At 37.0% G+C, this 23,074-nt stretch overlaps 2 protein-coding genes across 4 annotated transcripts; one reads left to right on the top strand and one right to left on the bottom strand.

Moving 5' to 3' along the window:
* Positions 1 to 28: 28 nt before the first annotated feature.
* Positions 29 to 23,074, bottom strand: slc5a10 (solute carrier family 5 member 10). Its single transcript, XM_043241855.1, has 15 exons — positions 22,934 to 23,074; positions 22,578 to 22,649; positions 21,259 to 21,363; positions 20,125 to 20,184; positions 19,741 to 19,845; positions 18,596 to 18,701; positions 17,360 to 17,440; positions 16,090 to 16,295; positions 13,770 to 13,905; positions 6,700 to 6,807; positions 6,425 to 6,575; positions 5,809 to 5,977; positions 3,921 to 4,136; positions 2,498 to 2,588; positions 29 to 1,704 (listed from the first exon to the last, which is right to left on the bottom strand). Exons 1-15 carry the CDS (start codon positions 23,042 to 23,044, stop codon positions 1,508 to 1,510), a joined length of 1,914 nt encoding a protein of 637 aa, XP_043097790.1. The 5' UTR covers positions 23,045 to 23,074; the 3' UTR covers positions 29 to 1,507.
* Positions 6,938 to 16,043, top strand: LOC122346875 (protein FAM83G). 3 transcript variants are annotated; one of them, XR_006251180.1, is made up of 6 exons: positions 6,943 to 8,878; positions 10,135 to 10,302; positions 10,410 to 10,534; positions 11,124 to 12,342; positions 13,732 to 13,799; positions 14,043 to 14,111. XR_006251180.1 is itself a non-coding variant. In XM_043241733.1 (5 exons), exons 1-5 carry the CDS (start codon positions 8,417 to 8,419, stop codon positions 14,520 to 14,522), a joined length of 2,454 nt encoding a protein of 817 aa, XP_043097668.1. In that variant the 5' UTR covers positions 6,938 to 8,416; the 3' UTR covers positions 14,523 to 16,043. The 3 variants fall into 3 exon arrangements, 2 of the variants coding, with proteins under 2 accessions (XP_043097668.1, XP_043097677.1); XM_043241733.1 differs by lacking the exon at positions 13,732 to 13,799 and having other exon boundaries at positions 6,938 to 8,878; positions 14,043 to 16,043; XM_043241742.1 differs by lacking the exon at positions 14,043 to 14,111 and having other exon boundaries at positions 6,942 to 8,878; positions 13,732 to 13,867.

Here is a 23,074-nt window from a genome sequence, read left to right as displayed (position 1 = left end):
ATATATATATATATATATATATATATATATATATATATGCGTGTGTGTGTGTGTGTGTATTTTTGTTATTCATTTCTGTACTTATTATTACAATGAGAGGGGGATATTTTATTGTATGTCTGTTCAGGAAGACCGCTGACTGATGTTCTAATGGAAAACACATGTTGGATCCTCCTATGCCATGTGAAAACATTTGGAACATTTAGTGCTGTTTACGCCATGACCAAAAAATAAGCAATAATAAGCTGATAGTATTTTTTTAGTTACATAATTCAAATAATTACTCTCTACTGATTAGTTCATTTATAACAAGCAATGTAATTTCACTTACGTTGTCATGAACCATGTGTGAAATTAAAGGCTAAACCATTATTTTTCTCTTGAACATACTCCTGCTGTTCGGTGATATGCAAAATATACAGTATATCAGCAAGCAAGGCTTTGCCGCTGTTCTTTGCTGCTGACATGCAATGCAATAAAATACGAGACAGTCAGATTGCTGACTCAACTTTAAACCTATTAACATATAAATTGCCTGTACACGTTTAGAGAGCAAGCATTGCTATTTATGTTGTGTTATGATAGACACTTTAAATCCATAACTTTTGTAGATATATAGCAGATGTAATATTGTGCGATGATGTAAGGCTGTATTTTACAAGCACACATTGTCTTTATGAACTGTCAACTCAAAGGAAAAATAAACTTTTATTTACTAAGTGTATTATTTGTACTTTGCATTTCAAATGTATAGGAGGTTTAGTACATCAAGCCAAAAATGTAAAAAAACACTTGGTTCACACGTTTGCTTTGTGATTTTAATGTATCAATTTGCATTTGCGCATTAGCAATAAAACAAAATAAATTAAGAGAAAAATGTTAAACACCCACAAATATTTAAGTTAGCGTTTCTTACAAATTTCTGTTCTTAAAATCATTCGCAGGCTGTTCTTACAATCATATAAACTATGGCTACTCTCACGCTATTGTTGAAATAATTATTTAGACACAAATTACACAGTCATTTACATGCTGTACAGAAAATTATAGTTTAATCACTGATCATTTATTTCCAAGAAGCAAAATGGCAGTTAAATATACACCCACATCTTTGGGAGTATCTAATGAGCATATTTATTTTTTTCCCAGTCAATGTGAACATATTTATCAAACATACGCTAAAAGCTCTTGCTATAAGCGTAACGTGTGACCTTTTAAGCATGCACTGTGAGAAAACTCATGCTCATTTATTTTTTGCTTAATCCTCAAATGCAAACAAACTCTTCTTTTACGTAGTGCATATAAGCATTATATGTATATCTGACTGAACAGCTATTAAAACACAATCTATAAACTATTCTATGTAGCCCGATACTTTAAAGGGACTTTATGGAAGCTTGTTTCCTCCATAAAAATAAAATCCCAATTGCAAGAAAGTCTAGCAGAAATATACTGTAGGTGATGCATTTGTAACAAAAAGACAAAAAAACTGCGTGTGGGGTATGTGTTACGCATAGTAGGCGTAGAGGAAGATGTTGACACACATGAGAATGATGGCATTGACGCAACAGAAACGAGACCAGAAGGGGTCTTCTCTGGTGCTGTGAATGGTAGGAGGTGGTGTCCCGTTTGCAAATCGTCCCGGTCGAGGGCTACAGAACCCGACGGTGCGGACACACTTACCCCTGCGCACAGGCTCACAGCCTAAACAAAAACGCTGAATTACAAGTGACTTGTACAGTGATAGTGTAAAATGGTACAGTAATACCATGCTGCTTTGCTATATACTAGAGTATTGAATGATTGCATGCTCATAATCTGTGGCATTTACTTGTTTTCTCTTAAAGGAATACCAATGTATCATCATGACTTATAAGGCTTTACAGCCGATTTAAATGACATACTGCATGATCGAATGCTCATTTTAAACTACGTTACAATTTTCTAACATTGTGTTTGGTAAAATAATCCACTGTATGCATTAAGCTTTCATTCAAAACCAAGAAAATGACAATTGGTATTTTCTCAGTTCCTTGTGTGTGTTCTCACGCATATAAGACACTTTTGTTTTGTCAACTGATATACAAATGTAGAACAGCACCACACCCTGATGAATAGGCCACAACAATCCTCATGAGATCTATCATGCTGTAAACTCCTCTCACACACCTCCGTTCTGTATTAGGAAGCTGGATTAGTGTGTGTGTTTGCGTATAGGACTACTTGTGAAGTCTAAAATGTCCTCACTATTCATAAAATGTCCTTACTGATATAGTGAAACCTGTTGACTGACTAGTCCATACTAGTATAAGTCAGCCAAATCATGTTTCTATTTAAATCCAGCATTATATTTAGGGCTAGAGTTCTGTTTAGGTGATGGAAAATATGACTAAACCCAGTTTAAAAACAATGGAAGTCTATAAGATGTCCTCACTAATATCATGAAACGAGTGTGTGTGTGTGTGTGTGTGTGTGTGTGTGTGTGTGTGTTCCATACCATCTGTCCTGCGGCTGAGTGTAGTTACTTTCTGTAGAGGTATTTCTCTCTCAGTGCTGTTATGTAGAGTCCACCAGGTAAGATTATGTGTCTGAAACAAAATCAAACGCAAGCCATTCGATACATGATATACCTAAATATATATAAATGATATACCTAAATAAATAAATACACGCATGCACAGATTATAATTTGAAATGATTTACATGTATTAACATATATAATTTATATTATAGAAATATATTTAATATAGATTTTTTTCTTAAATATATACATGCATGTGTGTGCATTTCTATAGAAATGATAAATATACACAGTACACACATTATGTAAAAAAATATTTGATTAATCGTTTGACAGCACTCATAAATATACTACAAGGTTTTATTAAATTTAGTAAATTTCAAACAAATCCCAAAGCAATGGACTGATTAAGTATTAACAGGATTTATAAATTGAAAGAGCAAATTAGCAAATCGAGGTACGATTTAGCAAATCAAGGAAACAAAATAGTAACCGTGCACGCTTTAGTAAATCGTGCACAATTTTTTTCTTGCACATCAGGTGCGGGGGCTCTGTAATAACGCAAAGGATTTTTTTGCAGTACATTTATTCTGTATAAAATCTGCAGTGCACTTGACTGGGCCTTCCTTTTCCAGTCAAACAACTAAGGTGAAATTTTCTTTACTTGAACGGTTAAAACATTTTTAAATGTAGCAAAATAAACCAATAAATTGCAGAATTAAACATGCTTGCAGGCCTTGTGGCAACAACGTAGCATATTGCACTACTGTTTGTATAATGCAAAACAGTTTGACATACCGCCTCAAGTACAGTATTTAAAAGTCTGATGACAGTAAGGTTGTACTGAACGAAATTAACAGTACAGTTAGCAAGGATGCATCATGAATTAAATTAATCAAGATTTATGATGTTACAAAACATGTCTATTTCAAATAAATGCTGCTCTTTTAAACATTCTATTCATGAAAGAATCCAGTTTTCACAGAAATATTAGGCAGCTCAACTATTTTCACTTTGAAAGTAAGAAATATTTATGATTTCTCAAGTATCGTGTGACACTGAAGACTGGAGAAATGATGCTAAAAATTCAGCTGTTCCATGGAATACATGACATTTTATAATATATTAAATTAGAAGACAGTTATTTTCAGATGTAACAATATTTCATAATATTAGTCTTTTGTGCATTTAAGTTTAAATAATGTACTATACTTAGGTAAAGTTACTTTTTAAGTGGGGAAAAAAAACATTAAAAATAAATCTTACTAAGAACTTTTGAGAGGTAGAAAATGCCATTCTGAACAAACTCTAAAAGCCAGACCAGGAGCTACAAGAATTATTATTTTTTTTCTTTTTCTTTTTATTCTTTTTTTAATCTGAAAGCATTAGAGACTATTACCTGTTCTTCGTTGGGTGGAGGGGTCAGTAGACTGATCACAACCACAACAATAACAGTCAGGGCACAGAGGATGATGGCAAAGTGCAGGTAGTGTACGCTCCTCAGGACAGAGGGAGCAGGGTCAAAAACACCACAGCGGGGTGGAGGGAACGCAAACTCTAGAACCATCCGTGTCAATCCCACCGCTAGACCCACCATCAGACCCCAGAATGCTCCCTGCATACAAAATACAAGACTCCCTTTACATTTAAGTTCATGACCTTGGCAGACACTTTTATCCAAAACTTGCATTGCATTTAAGATACACATTTTATCAGTTTCTTGTTAATCGAACCCATGACCTAGGCATCGCTACAGTCATACCCTACTGTTAGAGCTACAGGAAGACTTATCGTTCTCTGTTGCACTACATGCCACCGGTGGCGTTCCTCAGTGTGTTATATGAGCGTGGGAGGCTTTTAAACTAATTATTTATTTTTGAACATTCCAGGTATCTTCAGAGGATGCACTGAATGAACTCTGAGCCGAGATTCCTTACATGACAGGCCCTCATTTGCTTATTTAATGTACTTAAGGGTGGAGTGAGATGTGAAAGTCCCTTGACAAACAGCAATTCCTGCGAAGCATGTCATATTTCAGTGACATTTATTCAAGTGTTTTGCCAAAAATGTGCTGCGTGTAAAGACAGCGGATAAATTCTATTATGCAAGTTAAACTGATTTTATTCTCGCACATTTTGTGTCACTGACTCACACGGATGCTCTTACACAAATACGCTCACTGTAACGATTTATTTCTTACCCTATGAATGTCACCCGGCCAGTTTTAGTTTCTTTAGGCAGTCTTCTTTTTCTCAGAGAAACATATCATGGCCTAACCTAAAAGCAACGTTATTTTTTTTTCAGAGCAATTATACTTATCTGAGATCTCACAAATAAAATGGGTATTTCCTTTATGCTATGGGGGACGGAGGATAGCTTTGCATTAAATTACCCTTCAGGGGAAAAACTACCAGGAATCCTGAGATCCCACCCTCCCAGTTTTAAAGCCCTTAAATGTTTAGTTCAACAGGTTTTCATTCTTTTGTTAAACTGCCTGGCTGACAGCTAATATTTGTTGCAAACGATGTGAGCAGATACGGTCACTTTAGTGCAGTCACTGAGAAAACGGCAGTTTTGTTCTTTGCTCAAAGTAAAACCAAGTAAAAGTAAAATCCAAGATAATCAGCCTGGTATGCCGCAATCGTTCTGAAACATTCATTCTAAGCATATTTTTCAAAGCACATTGGGTTTTGGGGGAATTCAGAGAATCACGGGACGTTTTTGATCATGACTATGACACTATCACACAATGTTTCTCCTGTTCTATGAATATATCCTGTTTATTCTTAGCAAAGATCTCAAAGAAACATTCCACACTGGTATCTATCTATCTATCTATCTATCTATCATATTAATTTCTCTATAACATTATCACACTAATAAACAGGATACAAGACTACTGGAATAAAAAATAAAGTGCAGCTTATACACAGGTGTGACTTATAAAATAATCATATTTTTTCCGTTTGAAAAACACAATACACAATGACTCAGCGACACCAATAAAATGTCTTATGTTAAGGTGTGACCTACTTTCTCCACAATAAAAGTATCTATCTTCTCAAACACTTCCAAGTGAAAGTTACGCGCTCTTTTGCTGTCATTCAGACATGTGCTCTTTGTGTGCTTTAGCAGACAAACACACACACCCTCACTAATGTGCTACAACAACATAGGCAGGCATTCCTTCTTCATGAGAGAAAAGTGGTTTCTTCAAATGCATGTGAGTGTTTAATTTTGGTATGTCAATATGTGCATAGTCCTCAGTGTTTATGTACGTGCATTACCGCTTCATTGGTTCTTTTCCAGAAAACGGCCATTACAAAAATGGCAGTAACAGGAGGGGCTAGATAGCTGGTTACTGACTGGATGTAAACATAGAGCTGACCGCTGTTAGCGCTCTGAAGGATCGGGATCCAAACCACGCTGATCACCACCAAAATAACAGTCACTATCCTGGTAAAACAAATGGACATGCATTTCAGCAACATCTCTTAATATGGAGAATAAAACTCATTAAGTTAAGTTGTGCTACAAAATCTAACCCCTACTAGACCCTATTAGTAATATTTGCTATTATAATGACTATTGTTTGGCTTTTATTGTTCTCTCCATTATCTAGTTCTATAAATACATGTCTGTGGTTTTATTTCCATTTAAATAGATCTCAACCCAATGACAGGCCATAAATATGAGCTAATCTAAATGATTAATCTACCCCTTAATGTCTAGCTCAAGGCTTTGAATCATTTCTGCATTCTTTCATGTAATTGCTTTTGAATAAAAAGACCATGATGTTGTGTCTTAGACAGCAAGTAACCTTTACGCATTACATAATGATTAATGATTTTATAGTCAACACAATCCCGTGCATGAAACGCAAACAAACACAGTCATAAGCACCTGCCAACCAGCAGCAGCTCCTTTTCACTAGCACCTCTTCTATACTTTTTCCAGATGTCCATGGTGAAGAGGGTGCTACTGCTGTTAAAGATGGAGGTCAGTGATGACATTAAAGCGGCCATCATTACAGCTATCATTAGCCCCCTGAGGCCTGGAACACACGTGTACGATAAAATCATTTACGCTAAAAAGATCATGACATGGACTGCACGTTTGGTAAAGCATTCAAACATATACACGAGTTGAAAAAACAAATTTAAAGTGATCCTGATTACCGCTGGGCATGAGCTCGATGACCAGTTTTGGAAAGGCAATGTTGGAACAGCCCACCTCTGCCCCACACACCTTCACACACTCTTCAGGGTCTACACATCCCACCGTGTCTGGAGAAAAAAAAAAGATACAATGATGAGGTTTACACACACACACACACACACACACAAACACACACACAGTGGAGAACAAAATTATTAAAACGTTGGTATTTTCACCAGCTAAAAATGGTTTTAAGAAAGTTATTTCTATTTTTTGCTTCAGCGTGTCAATAGGAAATATGAGTCTACATTTCCAAACATTAATTTTTGCATTAATTGTAATAATCCAGTGAGATTTTTGTTTATACATTGAGTCTGACAACAGTCGGTCAACTAAGAGATCTAATCTCATCATAATCCAGTCTCTCTAAAAATGACATGAAGAAAGAGAACAAACTGAGACAGACTAAACCCACAAAAACTGTGGCAACATCTCCAAGATGTTTTAATTAGGCCTGTTTATTTATATGTGATTTATGATTAAACATCAGAAAACCACGAACATGCAAATTTACTTTAGAATTATTTCAATATTAATTTGAAATCTGAAGTAAATAATTTAGGTCAAAGGGGTTCGGCTGCCAAAAGCATTTGAGAAACCCTTGCTATAAAATAATAAAACCAATATTAAAAATAAACATAAATAATAAGTGACAATTATGAAACAAATTATTCCTTAGTAGCCAGAATAGCAGACTATATAAAACCATTGCTAGAAGGAAAAATGCACGTTCATGCAAATGGGTTCCAAATAAACTTCCTGCGGCAGCTTCCATGTGCGAAACCAGCCCCAAAAGCCCATTTAAGTGCCTGCATGCTTATACAAAGTCAGAGGGCGGAAATAGGAAGCGTTTCTTTCACTTTCTTTGGTTTCCTGCTACTTTTTTCTTCCCGGATACCCCGCCCAAAACCCGCGTAACTGTTGACTCAGCCGCTCGCCTCGTCATCGGCGCTCGAGCCAGCAGACATCCAGCCTCTTCCTCTTTCCAGCTCCACAGAAGTAGGGCAAAGTAACACAAAAGCCCCACAGGACCTCACTGGACAACAAGCCCGAGGCAACATTTATACCGGGAGACGGGGAAGAAAGTTTTGTTTGACTTGCAACGCCCTTGTAAACAATCCGGAAGCTTGTTTTGGTCGTCGGAGGTTTCCATGCTTTTGTGGAAAACCCTAAACTCGGATCCCGTCGGTTTGGCTGCTATCTGTTGCGCGCGCGTATATGTGTGTGTGTGTGTGTGTGTGTGCCTCCCGGTCAGGTGACTGAGGTGTGTCTAATCACTAGAGCCTGTGGAGATGCTTTGTTCTATTCTACCTGTTGGTTAACTGAAAGATGATCTCCGGCTCAGCGGTCAACTGCGTCCTGTACTGAACTAGGACTCGGACTCTGCTCGGGGAAACATGATCAAACAACACGCGAGGCGTCTTTTATCTTTATAAGAAGCAATTTCGGCTTTATCTTTATGGTAAAACGAGCTTTTGGTGCGTAAGTTCACAAGAAAAGAATCCCCGGGTCTCACTTTACCATGGAAACCCTTTACCTCGATCGCAAAAGGAGTTTTTTCTAGTAGTGAACAAACTCTACGAAGAGTTCTTATACTTTTCTGGGGTCGCAGTGACACTTAATAGCAAGGAGAAGAAATAAGAGTCCGTTTTAATTCGGTTCGCGTGCGGAAACGCTATGGCTCTCTCTCAGGTTCAGTGTCTGGATGACAATCATGTGAACTGGCGTCTGAATGAATCCAAACCGGAGTTTTTTTACAGCGAGGATCAGAGGCTCGCGCTCGAAGCGCTTATTACGAAAGGACGCGACGCGTTTGACGCCTACGTGAAAGAGCGCGAGCTGCGGTCTTTTCTGTCGGAACCCGAACTGGAGCGGTTGCGTCGGAGCATAGAAGATTATAAACCCGGCTCCGAGCATCAAAAACCAGACGGTACTACAGAGGGAGAGGACGGCGCGGTTTCATTGCAGTATTGGCCGGACCGCTCCGATATCTCCATACCCAATCTGGACCTCGGATGGCCAGACTGCAATTCTTACCGCGGGGTGACGCGCGTCAATGTGTACACACAACCGCCCGTGGACGGACAGACGACGCATATAAAAGAGGTTGTGAGAAAGGCCATCGCGCAAGCACAGAAGGTGGGTGAACTAGAGAAACTTGAAAAGCACGATCGTACGGTCAGTCTGCCGCAGAGACACCGTACACTGTTCTCGTAGGCTCTTCTGTGTTTCGAAAGTTCTGTTTTTCACGAAGTAGGTTATAATGCAAATTTGTGAACGCAACCTTTTCGCTTTCTTTTCGTGCAGTTATGCAAATGTTTTACGACTGTTTTACGAGAGAATTGGTTTCAGATTTGTGATATGTAAAACTATGCTAAATTGTTAAATAGTGGCAGAGTTCACTTATTTGTGTCGTCTAAAACTTACACTGAAAACCGCTGAAGCAGCCGTCGGTTGCTATGGTTACATCAGGAGAAAGTGATTTCTGTTCACAGATCCTGACTAACTTGTAGTCTAGTGCATCAGAAACCGTACACGTTTGAAATGTTCTTGGAATATATATATATATATATATATATATATATATATATATATATATATATATATATATATATATATCCGAACATAGTTATTTGTTGACCTTAAAGAGTTCTCCTTTCACTGTAACACTTTTTTGGTCAAAAAGGTTGAACTATTAAGTTGCTAAATTATATGGTCTGGCTCTTTAATATGTTAAATGTTCATCTAACATCTTAATTACATCTTAAGTTATAGTTTTAAGTTATGAATAATAATAATAATCAGTGACGATGTTAGTGGATGTTACGGCTCTAAACAAAAGAGCTGCTTTGCTTATGTACGTCAACACACACTATTCAGTGCAACTCTTCTCCTATAAGCTGATTAATTTTTAAAAAGATAACCTGGAATTGTTACGAATGAACTGAATTCGGCAGAAAATAAACGAAACATGTTAAATGTCTAAATATCAATCACGTTTCACAATCTTACTGGTTTCCATCTGACTCAGTTGTCTTGTTAGAACTTGCTTGAACCCATCAGTTCGGCCCGTGACACATACCGGCAGAAATTCCCTTCCTCCCCCTCTCTCTTTAAGACACACACACACACACACACACTCAAATACTCAATCAAAGAGATTCCTTTATCTAAAGACATTTCACACAATGAGAGCTTATAACGAGATATGGGTCTTAATAGGTGTAGTACAACAGATTAGGGGTGTGTATGAGTTGTTTTGTGTAATCATGTTGTCTTCTTAATAAAGAGAACATGCTCCATTCTTACAATAGAATTGGAATTGGAAAAAGACCTTTTTGTGTATAATCATTTGTACTCGGAGAAATAATACAAAACCATTTGTGTTTTTGCAGATGATTGCTGTGGTGATGGATGTTTTCACAGACGTTGACATTTTCAAGGATTTAATAGAGGCTGGTTTTAAAAAGAAAGTAGCTATATACATTATTATAGATATTGCAGCTATACAGCACTTCCTATTTATGTGTGAGAGAGCCAATATGCACAGAGGACACCTCAATGTGAGTAAAAGACAAATGCATGAAAGTCTGTTTTGTAGACTTTTCTTAAAATTAGGGAATACGTAGTTTGTGTGTGTTAGTGTATGAATGACAATTTGTGTTTGTAGCATCTTCGCGTGCGATGCATTGGTGGTGCCGAATTCTTTTCACGCTCAGCTCAGAAGTTGTGTGGCTCGTTGAATCAGAAATTCATGTTTGTGGATGGAGACCGTGCTGTGTCCGGATCATACAGGTTTGTTTGGTGCTCTAACATATGTGTGTGTGTATGTGTGCACATGAAACAGTTTTTTTTTTTTTTTTAAAAAATCAAACTAAGAGTTTATTAAAAAATAACTGTCTGCCTTGCAAATTGCAAGTTCGATTCTGTATGGGTAAGAGAATCTCATGAACCAAACTCAAAGGAATTAAACTAGAATCTGAGCTCTAATCTCTTATCTCGCCAAAACATCTGATAGAGAACATGGGAAAACGGTCAATACACAATGGTAAATTAAAAGCTAATAATTTACAATGGTGTAATATGGTAACTAAACAATCAAACGAAAAGCTGAATAAGGAAATCACAAGACCTAAAAAATCAATCATATGCCATGAAATGCCCGAATACCAAAATAAAAGGGAAGTGTGAACATACAAAACAAGAACAGAAAAGCTAGATGAGTGAGCTATTGTCACACAACTGAAAAACATGCCATCACCTCAACAGTGGTGGTAACACTCAAAAAAATGTTTGTTTGCTAGCTTAAATAACAGTTTATGTGATTGTGCTGGGCATGTTACTCGTTTATTCTCCTTTCTGACTCGGCATGTTTATGTTTCAGTTTTACATGGACAGCTTCTCGTTTGGATCGCAACATCATTACAGTCCTGACCGGACAGGCTGTTGAAACTTTTGACAAGCAGTTTCGTGAACTATACCTGAACTCTCGTGGGGTCAATCTAACCAAGATCCCATTAGCGGACCCCCCAGAGCCTGACCCTGCTCCAATCACTGTTCCTCCTCCTGTTCCAGTATCTGTTGCAAGAAAATTAATTAACCCCAAATATGCATTACTTAATATAGATTCAGCAAGCAAAGCCTCTTCAGACAAGGCTAGTGCCAAGAACAGTAACTCCAAAAATCCAATGGTCCAGATTCCCAAGCCTCAACGGGAGTTGATAGAAGTACCGCAAAAGCACCCAGGACTTGTAGGTCTGCCAAAGGCAGATCTCATTCCCTACTTGCCCATCTGGCCCGAACCAGACCCACCCAGTGATGTTATTGGGTTTATTAATATCCGTGACACAAGCAAGCCAACGCAGGTACATTTAATGCGCTCACAAATGTTCGAAACATCTCAAGCGATCCGTTTTAAAGACCCTTTCACTGCCCCGCCTGAGGAACCGTTACCAGATAAGGCAAGTCCTCGTTCTAAAACAACACAATTGCCTAAAACAGATACTGTAGATGCAAATGTGCAATCGAGCACCAAAACTCAGCCAGAAACTGAGTCTAGCGTTGCCCATCAAGATGCCACAGTGAATGCATCCCATTCGCCAAGCTTGCCGATCCAGCAAGAAGAACCCAAACCCAACCCTCCTCCACAAGAGCAGCAGTCCAATCCTGAACCAGCAGAAGTCAAACAGACTTTAGATCTGCCCGTGCCCAAGCCACGCACTCTTCAGTTGGTGGTTAATAGACCCGAGGGCTCTGGAGATGCAGAGGTCACTTTAGTCAGAAGGGACGAAAACCAGACAAAGGAGGCAAACACGGACACTCGCGACAATGATGCCGACAGCACCGCTGTCACCTGTGCACATTCATTAAAGGATAAAGATGAGAATTCCACAACGTCGGATGAATACTACGAATGTACTGACTCTGACAGTAGTGACAAACTCCCTAACGGAAGGTTAACGGGATCCGGTCGTGTTAGAGACCACAGCACTGATGCGCTTAACGTGATGGCCCGTTTCTCTCAATCCATGCTGGACTTGCGATCGGATGATGTCGAACAAAACACTGCTGAGAAAAATCTGCTGAACAGGGATAAAGCAAAGGTATGTTTAATTTAATTTAGAGTGACTGGATGTGAAAGCGTTTTTTTTTTTTTTTTTTTTACTCTACCACTTTATAAACCTGGGAGTGTCTCAAGTAGATGAAAAGAAGCCAGGCGTGTGTTATGGAACGCACAAGGGCGTGCCGGTGTGCGTTCCCGGACTCTGTTGACATTTCCAGCACGCCTGAACCTGTATAAGTGCTAAAACAGATGTATAGGGTACTGGGTGGGAGAAGGGGAAAATGCAAATGAAGCTTTGTATGAGATGAGAGTCAGAGATAGCTTGTTATTAGGGTTTGCCAGATCTTCATTTTGGTGGGATTTCCCAGTGGAAAAAGTAATCTACATGTGGCTCTGATGTTTGAGGTGTCAAGAAACTTGTTTAGGAGTAAATAATCTATCCGCTGTAATCTAAGTCAATATACTGTATGTACATAATAAAAAAAAATATATATTATGTATGCATTGGCTATTATTGGATATTTATTTGTACTTGCTCCTTTTCCAAGTTACAAAATTATTTACATTTAGACTGTGCTTAAATCTCAAGTTGTTTAGATGTTACAAATTTAGCCATTTAGTTGATTTGAACACACATTTATGCTATATGTTCAGATGAACTTGCCTAAATTTGTAACATCTAAAATGTAGTTTTAATATATTTTAGCTTTCGTTTATTTTAGCTTTAGTTATTATTCATTGTTTATAAGTGAAAGAGTTTTTAATACAATTTTAATACCGTATATTTAAAAGACCTACTTTTCTTGCATAATTTTTACAGTCACACTTTACATTAGGTAGCCTTGACTACTAAATACTTACATCAAAAAAAAGTACATGCACTTATTGTGTTCATATTGTATTTCAAGACACTTTTGCAGCTTTTGGGGTGGAATACAGGTTTAGTGCTATTGGTAGAGTTAAACATGGGTGTAAGGGATTGGTCAATAGTGTATTTATGTAACTAATTACAGTTGCAATTACATGCAGGTATCTTTTAAATATAAGTTCCAATGCATGTATGTACACAAAAAGTGCATTGTATCAAGTGATTATTTTAAATGTAAGTACATAAGGCCACCTAATATGAAGTTAGACAGTTCTTACAAATCTTTGTTTCAATATCATATCTAATGTTTCAATAAAATGCTTCAGTTAAGTATGATGTGTATTATTAATATTTATATTGCTATAAACTACCTTAAGGTTGTAGCTGGTTTTTGTGTATTTGCTTGACTAGGTCTGGTAGTCCACTTTGGACCAGTTACAAACCAGCTACCATTTACCAAAAACCATCTTGACCAATTTAAGCTGATAGGACCACATTTTCTGTAGGCTTAAAAGGTGACAAAGCTTGTACAAAAGATGACACAGCACTGAATTTTTGCAGCACTAGCGGAAACAGCAGCTGGAGCGTGTGTGTAGTACCTGGGTAGAGTGCCCTGCTGATCATGCCAGGTAGGATGATGAAGATCATGGGAAGCATCTTGAGATAGCTGGCAAAGATTGACGCCCCTTTGGCGTGACTCAGATTCTTGGCTGACAGAGACCTCTGGACAATTACCTGCCAAGATACAGATCAACCAACATTACCTTTTGTTTTCAGAGTTCATATTGAAAAATTCACCAGAACTGTTTATAATTTGTTAAATCCTACATTTTATCCTTTTTCTTTCTCACATACACCTTCCTCCCTTTCAGCTTTACCACATGGGTTCCAGGTCACCCGTTCGAGACAATTATGGCCGGGCCAAAGTGGTGATTGCTAAACCTGGAGTTTTCCATAGACCTCCCAAAAGCAGCGGCCATGTGATCGGGGGCCACAGGTACTGGCAGGGGAAGGCGTATCCTGACCTCCCCTCAAATGGATCAGGCCAGCAAAATCTAAACCGCTCCGGACGGTCCCCTCGAAGACAAAGCCCTGCCTATACGATAGAAGGACTGCGAACCGGCCAAACACCTGCTCAGCGGCTCATGCACTCTCAATCAGTTTCTCCAGCTCATCGGGCTCCTCAGACAAAGTCTCCGTCTCCTCGTAGACGGGTTGAGACTCGTATGCCATTAGGAATCTCTTTATCTAAACTCGCCAGCTACAAACACCACAGGGGGAAGGTTCCATTGAACGCATCTGGTTTTGCTTTGGGGGATAAATTGTTAACACAGAGGCACAATGAAAATTAACCGATTTATGGTGGCTTTCTATCAGAAAATGAACAACTTTGTATCGAGTACAAAGGCATGAATGTGCAATCATGTAGCCATTTCAACTGGATCTTTAAACTGGACCGTCGCAGGCAAAACTTGTTACCCTCTATTGACGTGCCTTTATTGAGTAATGTGGACTAGTGCAGGAATTTGGTGGTGGATTTGTGACCATGGTGATGGCGATTTCACATTCATCCCTGTTGTTGACTAATTATTGTCTCAGCTTGTGGGAAAAGGACACTGAAAAGGTTAAGGTACAGTACAAACTGACAGTTTATTTTAAAGTCTGCATTTGTCCATTGTTTTATGTAAGACTGTCGCAAGGCCTGTTCACGCTGAGACGAATGTTTGTTGTGATTGAACATGATTATTTAAATCGCTTCAGACTGATATAAACATTTGCATGCTGTCAGTATGACAGGTTCTTCCTTTATGGAGAGGCGTTCTAATCTTTTGGTCAGAGGTGCTGCTGTTACATAGAATTAGTACTTTGTGGTACTATACAACAGATGGAAACAGTGGGGGGAAAAAGCTGGGTATTTTAGTTTTTTTTTTTTGTGAATTTGTATTTTGGTTCAGGTTTTCAGAAAACATCAGAGCAGACTTTTGTGCTGATTATTGTTGGTGTGAACCGGTCTTCAGAACTGGCATTTGAGTTGGAGTCGAGACCCTCCAAGATCCAGACCAAGATCCCTCAGACCTGAAGATGAACTCAAACCAAGACCTGTATTTTAACAAACTAAAACTTACTCAGAAAACTGATCTGATTTATTGCAGCACTGAGCCACTTTGTGCAGTGTTGAATTGACTGTGGTCATGACTGAGACCTTTTGCCAAGATCCAGACCAAGTTTTGAGCCCCTAACCAGAAGACCGAGACCAATCCCACATTTATTGGGTTTTGAGGGGACTCCAACTCAGACAGTATTTCCAGGAATTTAATAATGTGCTCTTTTGGTAATATTGGTAATGTAGTTTTTTTTTAATTGTTATTTTTTTAAGATGCAATGTGCACTGTACATTATAGAAGGAAAGTGTTACAATTTTAGATATTGCAAATACAGTCTTCTATAATTTTCCACTCTTTTTTGATGCAAGTCTGCACAAAACAGTTTTCACAGTTTCTGTGAGAATATACTTGAATCATTTGGAGATTTTAGTGACCCAGGATTCATTTTATATATATATATATATATATATATATATATATATATATATATATATATATATATATATATATATATAAATCCTCTTAGCCTCATTATCATTTGCATAAAATTGCAAGGGTCTACCATGAATTGTCTAATCGTGGAAGATATTTTTCCACGGTAGATTGTTTTCCTCTAAGGCCTTTACATCTGTCTCTAAAACTGCAGTCTTTGCAGTGTGATATGTTAAATATCTTCTAGCAGAATGCAACTCATAATGCAAAATACATTTGCAACACTGTCCTTTATGCAAATTCGTTTTTACATTGTGATGTGAGAAGCAGCGTAGCTTTGTTATTCATTTTTGAGAGTAAGTGTATGTGTGTTGAAGCATACCTGATCGGTGCACCAGTACCATGTTGCAAGAATGGTCAATCCCAGCGTCATGCCTGGCCAGGGTAGATCTCCATGCACAGGGTCTCTGAACAGGTGCATGGCATCAGGCCTGGGCAGGTGACATGTTGTGTTTGGGATGATCTTAGACGGCACAGCTTTCAAATACACACTCTCCAGGTTACTGTAGCCTCCAATCTTATTGAATGCTGTAACATGTACATAAATGCATATCAGCTAAACTACTACTTTTTGGGTAATGTGTAGAGGTTTAGCTTTAATTTGTTCTTTCTAGTAGCATCAAAATGGAATGTAAATTTTGAATTGATTCCAATTAAAAAATATTTAAATTTATTTTACCTTGTTCAGACTTGTTTTTTCACATTAGGTTTATATTTAGTTTGCTTATATCTACATGCATTTAATTTATTTATCAGTTCTCAAAAACGATTAGATAACGTTATTGAAGACTTTAATGGGATTTTCCCATTTCCACACCACCATACAAACAAGCCATGCAGGTTTAAATGTGTCTATCTTTACCGGATGTGGTGTAATAAAACCTGTCTAGCTTTATATTTTATTTCTGGTCACGACAGCCGTATTACAGGACATTTTTTTTGTTGCCTGGTTTCTATTTCTGTGAAAGTCACAGTTAAATCTGCTCCACATCACACCAAATATGCTGTTATTTTTGCCTGTTTTCACTTTAACTGAGTTAAGACGAATTCCAGAAGACAAATTACTTGAGAAGGCATAAAGTTTGACCCTAATGTGAATAGCACCACGGGAATGCATTTGTTTTCATTAAATCTCATTTGCATTGAATCTTCACATTTAGCGAATATTCTAAATTTGATGCGTTTATGCCATAAAATGTAAAACTTTTGTGTTTACTTTGTTTTTGTTGCAGTCCATCATTATAATTTGAATAAAAGTTATATATTTAAATAATAGATATATATAATGGAACCAGATTTCCTTATCAAATTTTTTTTTATCGCCATCAATAGGGAGTTTTACAACATGTATAATCGTTTTGCATATACAAGCAGACCAGAAGTAAGTCGAGGTAAGATTTAGGATTTCTAGACATACAATGAATGAATGTATGCAAACCACATACTGCGGAAAATGTGCCTGCCAAACACATTCTTTTACAGCTGGCATCTTTTTCCAGCAGTGCCGCTTTCAAAATTGTGCTTCCCCAGTGACAGCTGACATGAGATCACTGCCAGAGGAGAATAAAAGAAGAATCCTGAGACTGACTGACCTGTAATGGTGAGGATGACTGCTCCAATGATCATGATGAAGGTCTGAAGAGTGTCGGTGTAGATAACAGCAGCCAAGCCACCTGGTGAAACAGAGGACTAAGCGGGTATTGCTCAATTCTCTCATTATGGTTTAATGTGATATGAGTCAACGGGGTCACGTCTGAATCAGCGCTTGCAGACAGAAGAGCGAATAGAGTGACAGCGTTGCGGCGGATTAAAGTAATCATGCAATTATGCTGCAATCAGTCATTTAGACCGTAATTACTACTGCAGAAACGAACTGATAGCGAACCAGCGGGCTTCGGTGAGAAAGTTTAAACAAGTAATCATTTAGTAGCAGCTTTTATTCAAACAACCGGTCAGCAGTTGCTAGTAGTTGACTCGAGGACTCTCCTAGCTCATAATTTACGCTACGAGGAGTTTCAAACCCTGAGCTTTTCCCATTGCACCACCCCTTCCGGTTGCACGGCATTACTGTGCAAAAGGAAGACCGCAATTGATTATTGCTGCTTGCTCGGCTGTAAATCTGTGTGTGCAACACGGTGAGACGTCAAAAGCTGTACACTGCTGCTTGTTGGGAAAAGAGCTCGTTTACCGCAAATACTAATTATAAAGACTGCTCACTACTGAAAAATGTAGCGGCGCCACTTCACGTAAAGCATCGTGAGCACTTCTTAATTCATTGTTAAGTTACAAATATACTATTGTTTGTTGTTGATTCATCTGTTAACACTTTCATGAACAAATGTTAATTTATACAGCTTGATTAGTTTATACAGTGCATTAGTATATATGGAAGTCAACATTAGCCTAAATAAACAAAGGCTCTAAAAATATACTTAACTGTTATTTTATTATATCTAATGCATGTATATCTTAAACTGATCAAAAATGAGAGTAAAGACATTCACTGGGGTATATTCGCAGCAATAGCCAAAAATACATTGTATGGGTCAAAATGATTGATTTTTCTTTTCACAGCCTAATATCGTCCCAACAAGCCACACATCAAAGGAAAGCTTATTTATTCAGATTTCATATGAGGTATAAATTCACACTTAAGACTGGTTTTGGGGGCCAGAGTCGCATGTAGTTAATTAACGATAAACTGTTTAAATCGTAATAATACTTCACCAAAAGAAATGATTAAAATAAATAAATGAAATAAAGGACTGGTGAGCAAAAAAACATCGAAACTTACCCACCCCAAACTTTTGAACAGCGTACATACAAACCTGCAATAGTGTAGAGGGCAGTGACGACCAGCATGAGCACAGTGGACAGATAGAGATTCCAGCCCAAACAAACCTGGACAAACAGAGCTCCAGAGTACAGATCTGTCTGTAAATGATACAGAATTGGCTCAGTTATTCTGCTTTTGATTATCAAACTGCGTACTTTGTCGCCAATCTGTGTTTGTCCTAAAATGACTCGGCGAACAGAATAGTTAAAAAGTACAGCATATTGAGCTATAAAATGAATGTTGGCGATGCAGCTTTAGATCAGTCAGTCTTTGAAGAATTTATTAAGAAATAAATGAGGTCTGAAGTATTTCTAGACTTTCTAGTGAAATCTATAGAAGGCTTGTTCTGTTGAAAACTTGTTGAGTCTCGTTTAAGAAAATCAGAGAAATATAGAAGGCTTAAGGAAATGTCTCAAATTTTATTTCCTTACTGTCTGATAAAAAATCATATTTTGTTCACTTGTGAAAAAATGCTAAATCTAGCTTTCTATATTTCAGGTAAAATGTGGTTTTTCCTCTACGAAACCGGTCAAGTTTCATTCTGTTTTTTTTTTACATATCAATGAACACACACACACACACACACACACACATACATATATATACATATATACACACACACATATTATCACTGTTAAAAACAATCAACAGCAACATGATGCACATTTAAGGTCTCTTAATTAATAGCTACAATAGCTTTTAAAACAACATTTATTTAAAATAAATGAATAAATGTTCTTGCTGAATCAAAGTACTAATTTCTAACTGAGCCAAAATTTTTATATGGTAGTATAACATGTAACAATTTTATGACAAATAATGATTATTTCCTTTAAGTGCCAAAGTTTAATACCTAGAATTACGGGTTTGTTAGCAGGCCAACAAGGCAGCGTTTGCATGTAAGTGTTTTTGTGCGTCTGCAGTGAGAAACAGATGTTGAGACACAGCTAAACTACATTCTCTTTCACAACTTCAAATTCCTTAGGTACAAAAAAACATGCCAGCGCAGCAGTGCAGGTCTCAATAAATGAAGCCTTTTTTAGGTTAATGTTTGACTTTTAGCTTTGCCGGAGTGAAATGGCGAACAATAAAAAGCATTGTATGAAACATTATGAATGTATGTGTTTTGGTGCTCACTGAGATCTTGGTAAACACAGACAGCATCAGACTGAGAGCTGACAAGTACATGCGAATTCGCTCTCCTCCAAACCGCCGACCCAGATATTCTGGCATTGTGACAATCTGTGTGTGTGAGAGAGAGAGAGAGAGAGAGAGAGAGAGAGAGAGAGAGAGAGAGAGAGAGAGAGAGAGAGAGAGAGAGAGACGGGAAGTGCAGAGGGAACTAAGCAAATTATCAGCCATATCTGGGAAAGTAGCACATGTGGTGAGAAAGAAAGAGACTGCGAGTCTATGGTGCATGTGGAGGCATTAAACACAAGTTCTCAATTATTAATTCACAGACTAAATAGCTCACTTGGCGCTTTGGTATAAGCGGTGGTTGGGTGTATGTCTAAAACTCACCCCAGAAGACACATAAACTGGGACAAAGATCCAGGCAAGAGCCAACAGGACATAAGTTGCCTAATAGAGAGAGAAAGTACCGCTGCATTAAATCGCTTTGTTTTTCAATGAAGCGTTTTTAAACAAGATCAATTCTCATAAGAAGAAAATCCACATTAGGTGCTATGTTTGCTTTGAATCGGAAGCTGCAGAAAGGATTTAGAAAATGAAGGCACATCTCACTATAATATAACAGTCAACATTTGAAGTGGAGCAAAAAGGTTCATCAAACATCAAAGGTTCTGCTACATGTCGTATGTTGCATATTACTAGAAAGTGTATTTCTTGTTATATCTTCCAGTGTGAAAATAGTCACTATAAGTATAGTCATGAAAAACTTTTTATTTTATACTTTAGTTTTGTGTCTCTGCTGCTAATTTTGAACGATGATGGAGAACATAAACATAGGTGTTTTCGGCAAATTGCATTGAAACCAATGTGTGTCAACTTAAAGAGAATGATTCAAATAAATAACGGTTGTATGATATTTTATTGGCATTCAAGGAGTTAACAGCATATTCCTATTCTTAGTTCTGCTGTATTATGAACAGATATATGTAAATTTCTACCTTTAACTTATAATGTTTAGATGCAGCTTTAAATTTGAGTTAAAGTATAATAGTTTTTGCAATTTAAATTTAGCATGTTTAAAGGTTTTTGTTACTTTTTAACTTCGCTTATCTATTATTTATCTATAAATTTAGACAAAGGTAATTCAGACACGTCTAAGTAAAAAAAACTAAATACCATTGGAACAAGTAAAAATGCGCATCTGTTCAAAGCACATGCTTTAAAAAACAATTCAAGGTCTTATTTATAGAGCGCTTTTGTCCGTCAGGTTCATCAATCTTGTTGTAAAGATTTGAGAAATGACAGACTATACAAAAGACTGACAGAAATCACCAACAGTCTAGACAAAAACTAAAAATAGGATATTCACCAGACATAAGGCCTGTTTTAATAGAGAAGCTGGTCCTCTTTCTCCCTCTAGTGCTGATCAAACGCAGGTGCATCGACAAAGCCTTGACATAATGTCCTATAACAAATTATGACAAATACATATTTTGCACTTGTTCAGAATAAATGAACACTCACATTCCACTCAAACCCAGCGACAGCGATTCCTCCAGCTGCTCCTGTCCCGGCCAGACCGATGAACAATCCTGAGCCCTCACTGCTGGCAAACAGAGACGCTCCAATCTGCATCCATTCATGACACATATTAGTGCAGTTCTCTACATAAAACAGATTCCCAGCAGACAGCGTCGGCCTTCATTTCTGCAGGCTGCATTTCTTTATTCTAGCCGAAGCATTCTAATCAACGTTGTTTTAATTCTTGTGCAATATATTATACACGTCTAATAGCCTATAATAATTATGTACAGGCCTACATTTGTATGAATTGATTTTAATTTAGATGCAAAAGTGCAAAAAGTTGGTGAAAACAGTAAGAAATTGTACACCACTTTACATTTTTTCCACGAGTGTCTGAAAACCACTTGTTAAAAAGATAAATAAAAACTTTTGGATTATGGATTATATTTAACAATGTACGCTAGTTTTGATATCTTATTAAGTAAAATCTGAGGATCATTGAGTTCAGCGAGATGAGGTGAGATGTTAAAGCTGGAGGTTTCTTTTGTTCACTAAATAAATGTCAAAAATATACCTACTGATTTGATCTGATTATAGCAAAATTTCATAATTTTCATGTGATGTATTTGCTTTATATACATTTGTCCATTTCTTTCAGTTGATTCCGCTTTCTGTGGTTTGACTTTTGGACCTCAACATAGATATTTTGACTTAAAGTCTGCATGTTGAAAATAAGTAGCTCACGTACATGTTATTTTTTTATTTTCTATTTTAAAAAGAAGTCACATTTTACATTAGACATAAAACACTAGCTTTAAGATCAACCTTTGCAGTAGTTTATATTACTGCATTGCCTACATTTATATCTTTTTTAGGTAGCAATTTGTTTTTAATAAAAGAAAACAAGCAGGTAAAATAAAACTTTTAATTTTTAGATAAATAAATTCCAAAGGATCAGTGTTTTTAAAATAAAAAAGAAACTGATTGTTTGTCATTTAATCTGCTCGTTATTAGGATATTTTTAGGCATTAATCATATTAAACCATGGTCGATTTTTAATGTCATAATTATTTTTAAGTAGTTAAAATATTTTTAATAATAGCAGATTAAAAAGAAAAATATTCATAGAGGCTTTAATTCTAAAAAAAAGATTAATCATAGGTAAAAATTCTATATATATATATATATATATATATATATATATATATATATATATATATATATATATATATATATATATATATATATATATATAAATAATACATTTAAAGATTGAAATATTTTTTTAGTTGGGTTAGTTTAAAGTAATTATCACTCACCGGCCACCAAGCCATGTCTCTGCCAGCCAGAAAATATCCACTTAGTGTGTTTCGGCTTACTCTGCAAGACGACTGAAACACACACACACACACACACACACACAAACATACACAGAACAATTTATGCAAAATTTATATGGAGTTTAGCATAGATAATGTTACAATAGTGCTTAGTTTCAAATAGTTCCTATTTCCCCAGTTTGCATCCACGTTTTTACATAAAATTGAGATTTATATTTCAAATACATAAACACGGGTAACAGAAAATTCTTAATAATTATTATTTTTTTTTAAATAATGCTTTATCTACAATGCATACAAACACAGAATGATCCAAACACACTAATACACCTCACCCATATTCCAACAGCGACGTTCAGTAAAAAATATGCTCCGATTACGATGATATCGGATACACTGAAAGACTGGGAAAGGGCGAAAAAGTTAGCGGTGGAGTTAGACGCCATGTCCTTCCTTCACACACACCACACACTGAC

This window comes from Puntigrus tetrazona, chromosome 1 (genome assembly GCF_018831695.1).
Source record: "Puntigrus tetrazona isolate hp1 chromosome 1, ASM1883169v1, whole genome shotgun sequence".
Taxonomy (NCBI): domain Eukaryota; kingdom Metazoa; phylum Chordata; class Actinopteri; order Cypriniformes; family Cyprinidae; genus Puntigrus; species Puntigrus tetrazona.
Note: the sequence above shows the minus strand (reverse complement) of the source record. Positions and strands in the feature narration are given on the sequence as shown.

Coding starts and splice junctions, on each gene's coding strand:
- LOC122346875 (XM_043241733.1), top strand. CDS start 8,417: ATGGCTCTCTCTCAGGTTCAGTGTCTGGATGACAATCATGTGAACTGG. Junction 10,303..10,409: donor TGCACAGAGGACACCTCAAT/GTGAGTAAAAGA, acceptor TTGTGTTTGTAG/CATCTTCGCGTGCGATGCAT. Junction 12,343..14,042: donor TGAACAGGGATAAAGCAAAG/GTATGTTTAATT, acceptor CCTCCCTTTCAG/CTTTACCACATGGGTTCCAG.
- slc5a10 (XM_043241855.1), bottom strand. CDS start 23,044: ATGGCGTCTAACTCCACCGCTAACTTTTTCGCCCTTTCCCAGTCTTTC. Junction 21,364..22,577: donor GAGACATGGCTTGGTGGCCG/GTGAGTGATAAT, acceptor GAATGGATGCAG/ATTGGAGCGTCTCTGTTTGC. Junction 6,576..6,699: donor CATCGAGCTCATGCCCAGCG/GTAATCAGGATC, acceptor CGTGTGTTCCAG/GCCTCAGGGGGCTAATGATA.